The sequence below is a fragment of the Brassica napus genome, chromosome A3, assembly GCF_020379485.1.
Source record: "Brassica napus cultivar Da-Ae chromosome A3, Da-Ae, whole genome shotgun sequence".
NCBI classification, from domain to species: Eukaryota; Viridiplantae; Streptophyta; class Magnoliopsida; order Brassicales; family Brassicaceae; genus Brassica; species Brassica napus.
Window position 1 is genome coordinate 35,450,244 of NC_063436.1, and position 15,146 is coordinate 35,465,389.

At 44.0% G+C, this 15,146-nt stretch overlaps 1 protein-coding gene, 1 non-coding gene and 1 pseudogene across 2 annotated transcripts; 1 reads left to right on the forward strand and 2 right to left on the reverse strand.

The window, feature by feature from the left end:
• The first annotated feature begins 5,661 nt into the window (after positions 1-5,661).
• Positions 5,662-6,784, forward strand: LOC125607263. The gene is made up of 3 exons (XM_048777162.1): positions 5,662-6,334; positions 6,512-6,588; positions 6,707-6,784. The coding sequence occupies exons 1-3, from the start codon at positions 5,662-5,664 to the stop codon at positions 6,782-6,784; spliced, it is 828 nt and encodes a 275-aa protein (XP_048633119.1).
• A 3,171-nt stretch (positions 6,785-9,955) lies between these two features.
• LOC125607623 lies at positions 9,956-10,074 on the reverse strand (annotated as a pseudogene).
• A 380-nt stretch (positions 10,075-10,454) lies between these two features.
• Positions 10,455-10,573, reverse strand: LOC125607503. The gene has a single exon (XR_007338662.1). It is a non-coding gene; the product is annotated as a 5S ribosomal RNA (ribosomal RNA).
• Between the last annotated feature and the right edge of the window lie 4,573 nt (positions 10,574-15,146).

Genomic DNA, 15,146 nt, shown 5'->3' on the forward strand with positions numbered 1-15,146 from the left:
CCATGGGCGCGACCCACTTCACGTGACAAGCCATGGAGAGAAGGTCACTCCACCACTGGAGAATTGGGTATCTCCCAATCTAACTCCGAGACAGCCATGCACTTTAGTCTAGATGCAACACAACACATCAAAACAATAATCAAGCGTGAGGGAACTCCACCTCTAACCTCCACGCACAACTAGACTAAATGCACAACACATCCCACACTCGCCCTAGCCTAGACAAAACACAAACACACTAGCATGAGGGGGCAAAGCCACAAACCTCAATACAACCCTAAGCCTAGACTCAACCTAAAACAACTAAAGCGAGCGACACACTACAACTACCCGGCAAAAGAGAGAGTCTCACTCAAATCTCTTTGCAACCCCAAACTACACTACAATGCATGAGCATATGAACTACATGAGAGAGTTACACTCAAATCTTCATGCTTCACAACAACAACTCATAAGCTACAACTAATCAAACGAATGCATGCATGCAACTAACGACCTAACAACACAATGCATGTCTAACATATCATCACCCCTAGATGAATATGTTCACCACCACAAGACATGCAATGCACATGGTAAACCTACTCCTTAGGTTTGTTCCCCATTATTCCTGTAGACTCCATGAGGTTCTGAATTGACCAATGCATGATCTCCTTCGTGCCTGACGTGATTCCACTCTAAATAATTTTTCTTCATGAAGGGCTTTTTTACTACTTTTGGTTAATGGACTGCTCCACTTACTCCAGGCTTCAAGTGATTGTTCCATCCTGCTCCATTACTTCATTTGGGTCTTAAATGAACCATAGATGTCGAGGTTTTGAGGTAGAAACTCATTTCTCCAGCCCATGTCTTCTTTGCCACTTATAGCCCATTTCGGGTATAAAATGTGTCTTCATGATTCCTTCTCTCTAGATGTCTTTTGCCCATGATTTCTTCACTCAAAAATCCCTTGATTTATTCCACACCTTGTCCAGGTTTGAAGGAATTTTGTCTCCTACACGTGGCATGCTCCTATTGGTTGCTCGGAAGTGGTAAATGGACCAATAAGGCACTTTCTCTCTCCTTTAACTTTGGTTGACTTTGACTTCTGAGTTGACCACTTTCAAAACCTCCCTTTGAACTCCTTTCTCATCTTTGCACATCTTCATTTGGCTTCCTTAGCTCTCCTCCAGCTCATTTTGACCATATCGACCAAAACTGCTTTTCTCCGGATCATCTTGGTTATGTCTTGGCTAGACTCTCTAATATGCCTTCAAATACCTTAAATAAGGTTTCTAGGTTGACTCCTTAACTCCTTGATTTATGTTGATCACCTTTGTCTTCATGCTGCTACCGAACCTCTGATGTAGACTATCTCCGGTACTGCTTTTTGACTGCTTCCTTACGCTCTCGAACAAACTTGATTCTGACTCGACCAAATGTCTTCTCCTATCTCAACTTGATGATTGAGATTAAGTCTTACTTAAGTTGCTGACTTTGGAAATCTTCCATGTTCGACCATCACCATTCCGTAGCTTAATTTCTAACTCCTCGAACCATTTTTACTTTTGCTCGATCGTTCTTCAAAACTCCTCGATCGAACCTCCATAAACATCTTCATACACCTTTCCACTTTGGTTGCTGGATGATTCCACGTTGTTGACTTTACGTTGACTTGTCCTCTAAGGTCAGGGTTATTACATCACCAATCCTAGTACTACTCTCGCCCAAGCATGCTTCACTGCGGATTTCTGATGGGATCCGGTGCATTAGTGCTGGTATGATCGCACCCGTCAGTACATCACTCTCGTTTCTATATATCCTTTTCGCGGCCAATCCAAGTGCAAGGCCGTGGGGCCCACATTATTTTTTTGCCTTTTTGTTTCGAGCGAAAAAGTGCATCGAGGTTAATGGCGTTAAGGAAGCATCAAAAACACCCTGAGAATCCGTTTTCGATCTTTTTTATGTGCGTTATATTTCCGCAGCCCGTTTGAGGGTCAAAACGGGTGAATTTGAGCCAGAAAAATTGCACCGTCTATTCACCGCACATTATGGTTTCGGGGGCTTTCCGAAATGGTGTTATGGGCGACGTAGTTCCTCACGGTTCAAAAGTTATGAGGTTTCCAAGTTTAGACTCGTTTTAGGCTGAAAAAAAAATTAAAAAATAAAAAGGGGTGCAAGACGAGGACTTCCCAGGAGGTCACCTGTAGAAACCTGAAAAAAAAAAAGAGAATGGTCGAGTATCTTTGTTGTGGTCGGGTCGCGGACGATCAGATTGTGCTTGTGTGAACCATGAGTCAAGTATGCCACTAGACCATGGTTAGACAATCTGGTAGATTGATCCAAAGGATATCTGAAGCATGACATTGTTGGAAGCACGACATGAAGATCCGAAGTTCGGCAAAACCCCTAATTTCGGTATTATGGAATTTTTCGAGGAAGCCGGAGGCTCGGGAAATATTTTCTCTCAACTTCAGAGATCAAGTGGAGTTTATTAAAAATGTTCAGAGCATCAGAAAGGGCGTAGAAAAAATATTTGGGATTGATCGCGGGAGGAAAAATTCACCGGAAGAATTAAAATCGCGTAAACCGACCAAGAAGCTCGAGGTGTCCCTATGCATATGGCCAGGACGTTCTGTCTATCACATAAGCAGATGAGTGTCAACACAAGGAGGAGGTGTCACCGTGCATGGAAGGTGCACATGCAGCTTGACATGTAGAAGCACGAGGTGGATCGACCAAGCACGAGGTGTCTCCACGCATGCAACCGAAGCATGCGGCCAGCCATGTGTGTGATACTGTGGCACCTTGCATGAGTTCCAGTCATGCAGCCTGACATCTGGGAGGAGTGGTGGCGCCCTGCATGAGTCTTGGCCATGCTGTAGGACATGTGGAGGACGAGGTGTCGCCGTGCATGCGTCTGGAGCCATGCAGAGCGACACACGGGCGGCCACCAACCTGAATCTGATTGGCTGCTGTATTATATAAATAGGCCACGACCCCAGCTCATTTGAGGACATCCAGACCACTTCAAAGCTAGTGAAAAACGTGAGAGAGAAACCTAAAAAGAAAACAAGTGTTTCCAAGCTTTTTCGGGAGTTTTGGGCAATTTTCGGCCAGTTTTGAGACAGCGCCTAGGGGAGGTTCTGTTCGAGTGGAGATTAGTCAAGTGAAGACAAGATCAGTTCAAGACCAGTCCAGACGTGGGTCTACTTGAGAAGGCAGGAAAAGGGTTCGGATCGCAGAAGACGGATTTGGGGTCAAGGCCACGTTCAGCCGAAGAACTGTGAGTTATGATCAATTGATTGCTGACTTGTTTTCATGCAGGTTCCCGTTACTTGGAAGTTGGATCATGGCAGGAGGCCAGGTCTAACTGAGTAACGGTTTGATTAGTTAATAGTCTAGTATTGTTGATTGAGTTGATAGCATGCTTGTTATTGCTTGAGAACCGTAGTAGCATGCTAATGGTTAGGTTGATTGGTTAGCGAATGTCGAATGCTTAGATGATATCGCTAAGTTGTGGATAGTTAGGATTCTGGAATTAGTCTTTATGCTGGATTCTGGAATTTGTTTGATTGGGTTGCGATTAATACTAGGAACCTTGTGTTATTATACCGGGTTTAGTATTAGTCATGTTTTGGCCATATAGCATTTGTGTAACCCACAATGCTAGGCATGTTTGAGGTGGATTAGTGTTTCCTCGACCTCGTATCCAGTGGGTTTAAGGAAACCCCTTATTCTCTGGATCGAGAACACTCAGAGAGACGGGGTCATGGCCCATGGCTGAGTGGTTACACGGACGGGGTAGTGACCGGCAGTGACCCGACTGTACTGGGGCTGTCTCGTGGTGACCCGACCGTACTGTGGACCGCGATCTTCGTGTAACAACCGGCAGTGGCCCGACTGTACTGGGGCTGTCGCGCGGTGACCCGACTGTACTGTGGGCCGCGTTCGGTTGAAAGTTCCTTCTTCTGGCCTTTGTGGTAGGAAGATAGGATATTGCCGAGGATAGAGGAGGAACACTAAGTCACAAAGGGCCCTAGTTATAGTGTAGAGGGTTGTTGAACCCTAGATTAAGTGGTTAGCAAGTCATTAGCGGTTACGATTTCATATCGTTAATTATCTTGTTATTATTATCCGCTGCGTATTTCAGATATTGCTTATTAGGTGAACCTCTCGCTTTAGATTGTTTCGGGTGGGATAGCGAGGGGTTGTATTTGTTAGATGGGGATTGTAACTCGCTGAGTAATGCTAGATTACTCACTCCTCACTCGTTGTTGTTTTCAGGTGACCAGTAGACCATGTCAGCCTGTAGAAGTCGCGGGGAGTTAGGCCGGCTGGTGTAGAGTTTGCATCTTTTTGCTAAAGACGTTTTCAGAATATAAGTATGTACTCTTACTCGTTTGGCTAGCCACTACTTGTAAAATATGTTGTGTTTGTGAACATGAATCATATATGATAAATAAAGGAATATTTTGTGTAAAATGACTTGTTGTTTCTGATATTAGCTTGTCGAGCTAACACAACGTTAGGTTCTAGTACGGGTTGAAAAGCCTTAGGCCTGAATCTGACGGGACGTGTTAGTGGGTAAACTGGCCTAGTCACGAATTGCACTTCTTGTGACCCTGGCCGGATTGCCCGTTAACCCATCATGTAACGCTTCCGGACCATGGTGTTGGGTTGGACGGTCAGTGATGTTCTTGTTTGATTGTTGGCTGGCCGGTTGGCCTTTCATCTCTAACCCTTGGTGTGGGTCGTCCATCAGTCATGTTCTTGTTTGATTGTTGGCCGGTGGGTCGACCTATACTTAGGACGGTTCGGGGGTGTTACAGAGGTGGTATCAGAGCATGGTTTCGTCCATGCGTGACACGAGTGCTTTTTATCGATTTTATCGAGTCAAAGGAGTCGCAAAAAGATGCTTTAGGAAACCAGCCACTTTTCGTAGTAAGAATAGGACTTACCCTTTTAGTTGTGTGCAGATGGCTAACCGCGGGACTGGTGATGATGGACGAGATCAGATATGGGGAGAGGGTAGGGTTTCGACAGGGAGAGGACTGGGCTACAGATCAGACCGGGATAATGGAAATGGCATCAGTGAAATGTTTGGTTACAATAGGATTCTTGAGAGGACAAGATCTTTTCCTGTGTACGGTAACCAGACAAGAATGATGAGGGAAGGCAGTTTGTCAAGCAATAATCCAAGTTATAATCAGGATGAGAGATCTCAACACGGCCAATCCACTCAATCAAACCCACGGCCAGATCAGAACCGTTCCACAGAAAGACCACAAGATCAAGGAGCAGAAAACACCTTGAAGCTTCTACATGATGTGATGACCCGAGCACTTAGTAACCAGCCCACACGAACCCCAACCTCTGAAGTTTCCAAGCTGTTAACTACCATGAAGAACATTGGATCTTACAAATATGAAGGAGGATCAGATCCAATTGAAGCCGACAAGTGGATTTCAATGATGGAAAAGAATTTTGAAGCTATGGAGTGTCCGGAGGAATACAAGAAGAAGATTGCTGTGTACTATTTGGAAGGGGACGCAACAGGATGGTGGGACAGCATAGACAGGCAGCTTGGTCATACCATCATAACATGGCCATGTTTTTAAGAGAGAGTTTGAGAAGAAGTACTTTCCTCCAGAAGCAAAGCATCGGCTGGAGCGCAAGTTCATGAATTTAGTCCAAGGAGATAGGTCCGTAAGGGATTATGATTCTGAATTCACCAGGCTGAGGCGACATGTTTTTGATGGGCGTGAAGATGAAGGAACTATGATCCGTAACTTCATGTACGGGTTAAAACCAGAGCTTGGAAGTCGACTAGCTGGAAGTAATTTCTATAGCTTATCTGATCTGGTGGAAAAGGCAGTTAATGTTGAGACTGTAGTTGAAGCTGAACGGAAGGCTACACAAAATTTTGGAGAACACACCAAGCCCAATCAGAGAGAGAAGCAGAATTTCAATAAGGGTCAAAGTTTTAACAAACGAAGAGAGGAAACATTTGGAGGCCAATCATGTTACAAGGGTAACTCAGGAATATGTTTCTCATGTGGACAGCAGGGACACATTTCAAGAAATTGTCCCAGCCAACGACAGAGCAACCAGCAAGGTTTTTCATCATTAGGAAGGAAAGATGTCATTTGTTTCACCTGCGGTAAGAAGGGCCATTTTGCTACAGCATGTTCAGTGAACAAGCCAAACCCTGCGACCCCTCTCGCGATTGGATCTCATCCTAGCCATCCAGCAATTGAGCCAGCACCAAAGAGGCAAAACCTAGGAGGTAGGGTTTATGCCTTAGAAATAGAAAACCCTGATAGTACAGGACCGTCTAAGGGTCCCAATGCAGGTATTGTGGGTGCTTAACCTCTTTGCTTGGAGTTTAGTTGTTGAGAATTTGGTTAGCATTTTGGTTAAGTATTGACTAGTTGATTGCTAGGTTGCGCGTTTAGAAGTAAAGAGTTATGATTCTTGTGAGTTGTTGTTAGAATTTTGTATTGATATTGTGATTGAGATACTGTGGCAGGAACCTTACATGTTGTTGGTAAACCCAAACATGTATTGTTCGACTCGGGAGAAACACGTAGGTATGTGACTCCCGATGTAGCTGCCCAGTTTGTGGATTTTTTGTTGTTGATAGGATGAACGTGGCAGTCTTGACCCTGCAGACCGAACCCTTTAAGAAGATCAGTGGATTAAGAATGTTTCATTGGGTATTCAGGAGAAAGAATTTGTGGCAGATTTGTTGATCGTGCCTTTGGAAGGGTACGAGGTGATTCTTGGATTGGACTGGCTGTAGAGCTACATAGTTCAGAGGAAACTTGTCGACAGAGGCTCATCAACACCTTAGAATTCGAGGACGAATTCTATTAAGGGGGGGGGGGGGAGAATGTAGAAACCTGAAAAAAAAAAAAAGAGAATGGTCGAGTATCTTTGTTGTGGTCGGGTCGCGGACGATCAGATTGTGCTTGTGTGAACCATGAGTCAAGTATGCCACTATACCATGGTTAGACAATGTGGTAGATTGATCCAAAGGATATCTGAAGCATGACATTGTTGGAAGCACGACATGAAGATCCGAAGTTGGGCAAAACCCCTAATTTCGGTATTATGGAATTTTTCGAGGAAGCCGGAGGCTCGGGAAATATTTTCTCTCAACTTCAGAAATCAAGTGGAGTTTATTAAAAATCTTCAGAGCATCAGAAAGGGCGTAGGAAAAATATTTGGGATTGATCGCGGGAGGAAAAAATTCACCGGAAGAGTTAAAATCGCGTAAACCGACCAAGAAGCTCGAGGTGTCCCTATGCATATGGCCAGGACGTTCTGTCTATCACATAAGCAGATGAGTGTCAACACAAGGAGGAGGTGTCACCGTGCATGGAAGCTGCACATGCAGCTTGACATGTAGAAGCACGAGGTGGATCGACCAAGCACGAGGTGTCTCCACGCATGCAACCGAAGCATGCGGCCAGCCATGTGTGTGATGCTGTGGCACCTTGCATGAGTTCCAGTCATGCAGCCTGACATCTGGGAGGAGTGGTGGCACCCTGCATGAGTCTTGGCCATGCTGTAGGACATGTGGAGCACGAGGTGTCGCCGTGCATGCGTCTGGAGCCATGCAGAGCGACACACGGGCGGCCACCAACCTGAATCTGATTGGCTGCTGTATTATATAAATAGGCCACGACCCCAGCTCATTTGAGGACATTCAGACCACTTCAAAGCTAGTGAAAAACGTGAGAGAGAAACCTAAAAAGAAAACAAGTGTTTCCAAGCTTTTTCGGGAGTTTTGGGCAATTTTCGGCCAGTTTTGAGACAGCGCCTAGGGGAGGTTCTGTTCGAGTGGAGATTAGTCAAGTGAAGACAAGATCAGTTCAAGACCAGTCCAGACGTGGGTCTACTTGAGAAGGCAGGAAAAGGGTTCGGATCGCAGAAGACGGATTTGGGGTCAAGGCCACGTTCAGCCGAAGAACTGTGAGTTATGATCAATTGATTGCTGACTTGTTTTCATGCAGGTTCCCGTTACTTGGAAGTTGGATCATGGCAGGAGGCCAGGTCTAACTGAGTAATGGTTTGATTAGTTAATAGTCTAGTATTGTTGATTGAGTTGATAGCATGCTTGTTATTGCTTGAGAACCGTAGTAGCATGCTAATGGTTAGGTTGATTGGTTTGCGAATGTCGAATGCTTAGATGATATCGCTAAGTTGTGGATAGTTAGGATTCTGGAATTAGTCTTTATGCTAGATTCTGGAATTTGTTTGATTGGGTTGCGATTAATACTAGGAACCTTGTGTTATTATACCGGGTTTAGTATTAGTCATGTTTTGGCCATATAGCATTTGTGTAACCCACAATGCTAGGCATGTTTGAGGTGGATTAGTGTTTCCTCGACCTCGTATCCAGTGGGTTTAAGGAAACCCCTTATTCTCTGGATCGAGAACACTCAGAGAGACGGGGTCATGGCCCATGGCTGAGTGGTTACACGGACGGGGTAGTGACCGGCAGTGACCCGACTGTACTGGGGCTGTCTCGTGGTGACCCGACCGTACTGTGGACCGCGATCGTCGTGTAACAACCGGCAGTGGCCCGACTGTACTGGGGCTGTTGCGCGGTGACCCGACTGTACTGTGGGCCGCGTTCGGTTGAAAGTTCCTTCTTCTGGCCTTTGTGGTAGGAAGATAGGATATTGCCGAGGATAGAGGAGGAACACTAAGTCACAAAGGGCCCTAGTTATAGTGTAGAGGGTTGTTGAACCCTAGATTAAGTGGTTAGCAAGTCATTAGCGGTTACGATTTCATATCATTAATTATCTTGTTATTATTATCCGCTGCGTATTTCAGATATTGCTTATTAGGTGAACCTCTCGCTTTAGATTGTTTCGGGTGGGATAGCGAGGGGTTGTATTTGTTAGATGGGGATTGTAACTCGCTGAGTAATGCTAGATTACTCACTCCTCACTCGTTGTTGTTTTCAGGTGACCAGTAGACCGTGTCAGCCTGTAGAAGTCGCGGGGAGTTAAGCCGGCTGGTGTAGAGTTTGCATCTTTTTGCTAAAGACGTTTTCAGAATATAAGTATGTACTCTTACTCGTTTGGCTAGCCACTACTTGTAAAATATGTTGTGTTTGCGAACATGAATCATATATGATAAATAAAGGAAATTTTGTGTAAAATGACTTGGTGTTTCTGATATTAGCTTGTCCAGCTAACACAACGTTAGGTTCTAGTACGGGTTGAAAAGCCTTAGGCCTGAATCTGACGGGACGTGTTAGTGGGTAAACTGGCCTAGTCACGAATTGTACTTCTTGTGACCCTGGCCGGATTGCCCGTTAACCCGTCATGTAACGCTTCCGGACCATGGTGTTGGGTTGGACGGTCAGTCATGTTCTTGTTTGATTGTTGGCTGGCCGGTTGGCCTTTCATCTCTAACCCTTGGTGTGGGTCGTCCATCAGTCATGTTCTTGTTTGATTGTTGGCCGGTGGGTCGACCTATACTTAGGACGGTTCGGGGGTGTTACATCACCAATCCTAGTACTACTCTCACCCAAGCACGCTTCACTGCGGAGTTATGATGGGATCCGGTGCATTAGTGCTGGTATGATCGCACCCATCAGTACATCACTCTCATTTCTATATATCCTTTTCTCGGCCAATCAGAGTGCAAGGCCGTGGGGCCCACATGATTTTCTGGCTGTTTTGTTTGGAGCGAAAAAGTGCGTCGAGGTTAATGGCGTTAAGAAAGCATCAAAAACGCCCTCAGAATCCGCTTTCGATCTTTTTTACGTGCCATAACTTTCTGCAGCCCGATTGACGGTCAAAACGGCTGAATTTGAGCCCAGAAAATTGTGCCGTCTATTCACCGCCCATTTCTGAAATGGTGCTATGGGCGACTTAGTTCCTCACGGTTCAAAAGTTATGAGGTTTTCAAGTTTAGACTTGTTTTAGGCTGAAAAAAAATTAAAAAATAAAAAGGGGTGAAACACGAGGACTTCCCGTGAGGTCACCAATCCTAGTACTACTCTTGCCCAAGCACGCTTCACTGCAGAGTTCTGATGGGATTCGGTGCATTAGTTCTGGTATGATCGCACCCGTCAGTACATCACTCTCGTTTCTATATATCCCTTTCGTGGCCAATCCAAGTGTAAGGCCATGGGGCCCACATGATTTTCTGGCCATTTTGTTTCGAGCGAAAAAGTGCGTCGAGGTTAATGGCGTTAAGAAAGCATCAAAAACACCCTGAGAATCCGTTTTCGATCTTTTTTACTTGCCTTAACTTTCCGCAGCCCGTTTGAGGGTCAATACGGCTGAATTTGAGCCTGAAAAAATGCGCCGTATTTTCACCGCCCATTATGTTTTCTAGGGCTTTCCGAAATGGTGTTATGGGCGACATAGTTCCTCACGGTTCAAAAGTTATGAGGTTTCCAAGTTTAGACTCGTTTTAGGCTGAAAAATAAAATTAAAAAATAAAAAGGGGTGCAACACGAGGACATCCCAGGAGGTCACCAATCCTAGTACTACTCTCACCCAAGCACGCTTTACTGCGGAGTTCTGATGGGATCCAGTGCATTAGTGCTGGTATGATCGCACCCATCAGTACATCACTCTCTTTTCAATATATCCTTTTCTCGGCCAATCAGAGTGCAAGGCCGTGGGGCCCACATGATTTTCTGGCCATTTTGTTTTGAGCGAAAAAGTGCGTCGAGGTTAATGGCGTTAAGAAAGCATCAAAAACACCCTCAGAATCCGCTTTCGATCTTTTTTACGTGCCATAACTTTCTGCAGCCTGTTTGAGGGTCAAAACGGCTGAATTTGAGCCCGAAAAATTGTGCCGTCTATTCACTGCCCATTATGTTTTCTAGGGCTTTCCAAAATGGTGCTATGGGCGACTTAGTTCCTCACGGTTCAAAAGTTTTGAGGTTTTCAATGTTTAGACTCGTTTTAGGCTGAAAAAAAAAATTAAAAAATAAAAGGGGTGCAACACGAGGACTGTGGGAACCGAAATTCGCATTGTCGATTTCCGTTTAAATTGGGAAACTAGGAAAACCCTAATTTCCCAGAGGTCCCGGATCTCTGCGAGAGCCAACGACAAGTGACTAAATATATGCGGAAATCATGAAAAGATAACAAACGAGTTTAGAGAAAACAATGGATCTTATTTCGAGTCCGCGTAAGAGCGTTGCGATCATTACAGGAGATCATAAAAGCTTTGGCCGCAAAGGCTGTCAGCGAGTTACTTAGTTCTAGCAGCCTAATAGCTCAAACCTAGTTGAGTCGCAGCTCGATAACAAAAGACGAAAAAGATACAGAAAAGGTTTTTGATTGTTTTCGGACTGAACCTTGTTAAAGACTGCCTACGTACCCCTTTCGAGGATCAAGCCGAGCGTAGTTCAATTGATAGAGCTGGAAAAGAGATCGAACTGCCTGGGTGAGTTCGTCTAGTAACTGAGTGCCAGACATAGAAACCGAACTTGTCGAGAATAAAGCCTAAAGTTTCTAAGTGCAAAGAATTTCGAGTCTAAAAAGTTCTCCTTTTTTTATGCCTCTCTCCTAGGACTCCTTATATACTCGCTCCAAGGTCCGTTTACGCTTTTACTCTTCTGCCCTTAAGCCGTCATAGCATAAAATGGAGATATTCCATTTTTTCCGATGTTCGTAATTATCTTCAAAATTCCGTATTTATCCGCGGAAACTTGACATTTATCTTCCCTTGCGAACCAAGTGTAAACCGTCCTACGGTTTACGGGCTTTTGGTTAAGAAATCGTAAGATGGGCCTCAAGTCATATCTTAGGTCCCTTTGGGTCGTATTCCGACTTGAAACGTTTATTGCGACTTCTTTCGATAAAGAACAGACTTTCCGCGGTTTTTACCGCAAAGTTTGATCGATGATTTAGAATGGCGGAAAACATGAACTGAGTTTGCTACAGTCTTCGGGAGATAGCATCAAAGGATAGACGAGAGTGCATGGACTGGTGTCGAATCGACATTTCGAAAGAGCTCGGTCGCTACGTAGCGACCGAGCTGTGTGCATGCTTGGTCGCCGTGTATCGATCTAGCTTGGCTTGTCCGCGGTCCGATTTCCATTCCGAGCTTGTCCGTGGCCGAATTGGATACATGTCCGTTGCCTTCGGACAATCGGTATTTAGTTGTTCGATTGAGATTTGAACAAGATTTTACCGCAAGGCTCTTCGTAAAGATATCTTTACGAAGATTAGTTTTCGTAAAAACGTTCATGCTGATTTTTACGGACTTTCAGACATTGATTCCGTTGTGACCGATTTTGACCCCAACAGTTAGCCCCCCCAGCTCGTTAGAACCATGAGCTTCTAGCGTGAGGTTCTAGCGAGTTGCTTGGCAAGTTAGGCAAGTTAGGTGAGTTAGGCGGAATTAATGGTTGAAAAGGCCTGTGGTAAGTGGTCTTCTCGCTCTCCTAAAAGTAGAACACGATAAGATTGGGGCTGTGCCTTATGACGGCTCCCTATGTACCCTTGTCGAAGGGATCAAGCCTTTCGTAGTTCGTCTTGGAGTTATGGTTCTTATGACTAGTTTTCCAATGGGACCTTTATGGTCTAGTTTTTATGTAGCAGTTATAAAGCGTGTTGCTGCCGATGGCATTTTGTATGGGTGTAGAACGAAGACTACGAGTTGTCATCTCGTAAACTAACTCTGTGTGAACTGCTATATCCGTAATCTGTTTCGAGAGTTTTCCGCAGTGTGTAAACTTGCGGGATTTCTGAAGATTCTCGAATATTGGCAAAGAGACAAATTTTGGGATCTCGTATCAGGGTGTTTGATACTATGCCTAGAGATGTTAAAGACCAGTGCGCTGGGTTTAGGGCAAGACCAGTGCGCTGGGTTTAGGGCAAGACCTAGGTTTACTCCTGGTTTTAGAGGGTGCGATGACTAATTCGACTTACGTATTCCGTTTCAGTTTCATCCTGATTCCATACCGATTTAAAGTCCGCGATAGGTTCTCGGCTTATACGACTTGTATGGTTGGAACCGAGCATCTCTCCAAGGACAATTTTTAAGCCTCCTGGAAGTGCTGACCAAAAATTTTGGGTTTCTTTTATAGCGCTATTATCCTTGTGTCGGATGTACGAGAGTCATCTCTACGAAGTCTGTTTAGGACGTTAAGAGTTTGTTGTGATCAGCAACAAACTTAATGGTAAAAATTACCATTTTGAGTCTTCGCGAAGAATATTTTTTGAAAAGATGTTAGTGCGTATGACTGTCTGGTCTTCCATGAAGGTGTTTTTATCGAGGAAGAAAATTTCGTCGAAGAACTAATCTTCAGGCGTCTGCGACGTCTCGCGATGCTGAAGATTTGTTATTCTTTCGTATGCCACGTTTCGTGCTTGAAATGGTCGCGGGCTTGAAGATATTTTGCGATGTTGCAAGGGTTTAGTCTTAGCCCTGCGTTTGAGAAATATTCTGGTTTGACTACGAATGTTCGCAGCCAAAATTGTTGTTCCTGTTTGGATGCTAATAGTTTTATTCGCGATCGAGGAATTATGACTGAGGTGTCGTGTAAATTTGTCCATGAGAACAAGCGTTTTCCTTCATAGTGCTTTGTGAAGTGTTGGCCTTCCGAGGTCTACTTCGTGCATTTTTTAGGATGTTTCGTATAGCTCTTGAAGCTTTGTTACGAATTTTTCCTTACATGCCGCGTATTATGGTTAAAATGTTGCGGGCTTAAAGTGAATCGTGGAGCGTTTTGAACTTGGTCAGTTTTCGAAAATTTTAGATTTTCCGTTAACCGTTTGGTTGTTAGGACTTAGTTTCGTTACGAAGGATTTATCATATGATTTCCGACTGTGGGCTATACGATAATTTATTATATGATATAACCGGTTTTACGAAGGTTGTAAATCAGTGATATGTATACATACGTCAAAGTAGCGTTGTTTCTGCGGGTTTCTACGTCAAAGGGCTTCAATACTTTGGGTAATCGTCGAGTTTCAGTTTGATATTGGTACAGGTTTTCTGTAGCATGATTGCGACAAGAAATGATGTATAGTCTTTGTGATTTATGTTCATGATCGTCTGGATATGTTGCTAGCGTTTAGACGAATATTAGTTTGTCGTTTGCCTATTCTTGACGATTTGCAGAAGTTTTTTGAAGTTTTGGGAGTATACGAGTATAGTATACATACCTACTCCCCCTTTTTTTTTACGAAAGAAAACGGTTGAACCGATACTTTGAAGGGTTGTGTACGTTTCTTCTTCTGAGATTTGGAATGATCGATAATTTGGGACGATTTATAGACGATGCTTGGACTGTGATTTGATTGTTTCCACGTTGACTACTTGGAATATGTCGGTTCCGAGAAAATTGCCAGAAACGAATCGGTTTTAAGACGACGCTCATGTCTCTAGTTTTTTCTCTCTTTAGGAAGCGAGTTTGATATGCGAGGCGATCATTTCTCGATTTTCGGAGAGTTTAGATCGGTTTGCAAGATCTAGATGAACAATTATGGAGCAATATATCGAGACAGGACAAATCGCCTATGACTTAGTTCGCTAGACTATCCACCTAGGTTTTACGTTCCCTAAAGTTCTATGGCAGTCTCATTGGCGTTTTTATTTCTTAGTAATCTCCTACGAAAATTCCAAGTCTGATTTCAAACATTTCAAGTCGGAAATACCATAGTTCTCTCGAAGATGCAGTTTTGTCTCTTCTCAGTTTTGCTTGCTCATTTTCCTTTCCTCTTCTCGTGTATGTTCGCCATTTCCGATATTGGTGTTTATTCTTTGAAACTTGACATTTATCTTCCGAACTTGATTGTTATCTTCTCCTTAGATATGACGTCAAATTTTGTAAAAAGGTTCAATATAATCGTATATTTGAGGAGGCTAAGGTGTTAAGTTAACCGTTGCCGTTTTATACGATTAATCTGAATCCTATGCGAGAAAACAAGACTTTGCGGTTTTGTTTTTTTTTTGTCGTAAAGTTTCAATGGTAACTCCGATCGGAACAAGAGACGTTTTGGTCGAGATTTGAAGGAGAACACAAAGCTGGAAGTAAGAGCGAATAGGAGCAAGCGAAGGAGTTTAGACGAGCTTTACTTGTTTTTGTCGTAAAATCTCGACGAAAACTCTGATTGAGACGAAACAAAAAGCGTTTTGATCGGGATTCAAAAGAGAACACAAAGGAGGAGCTT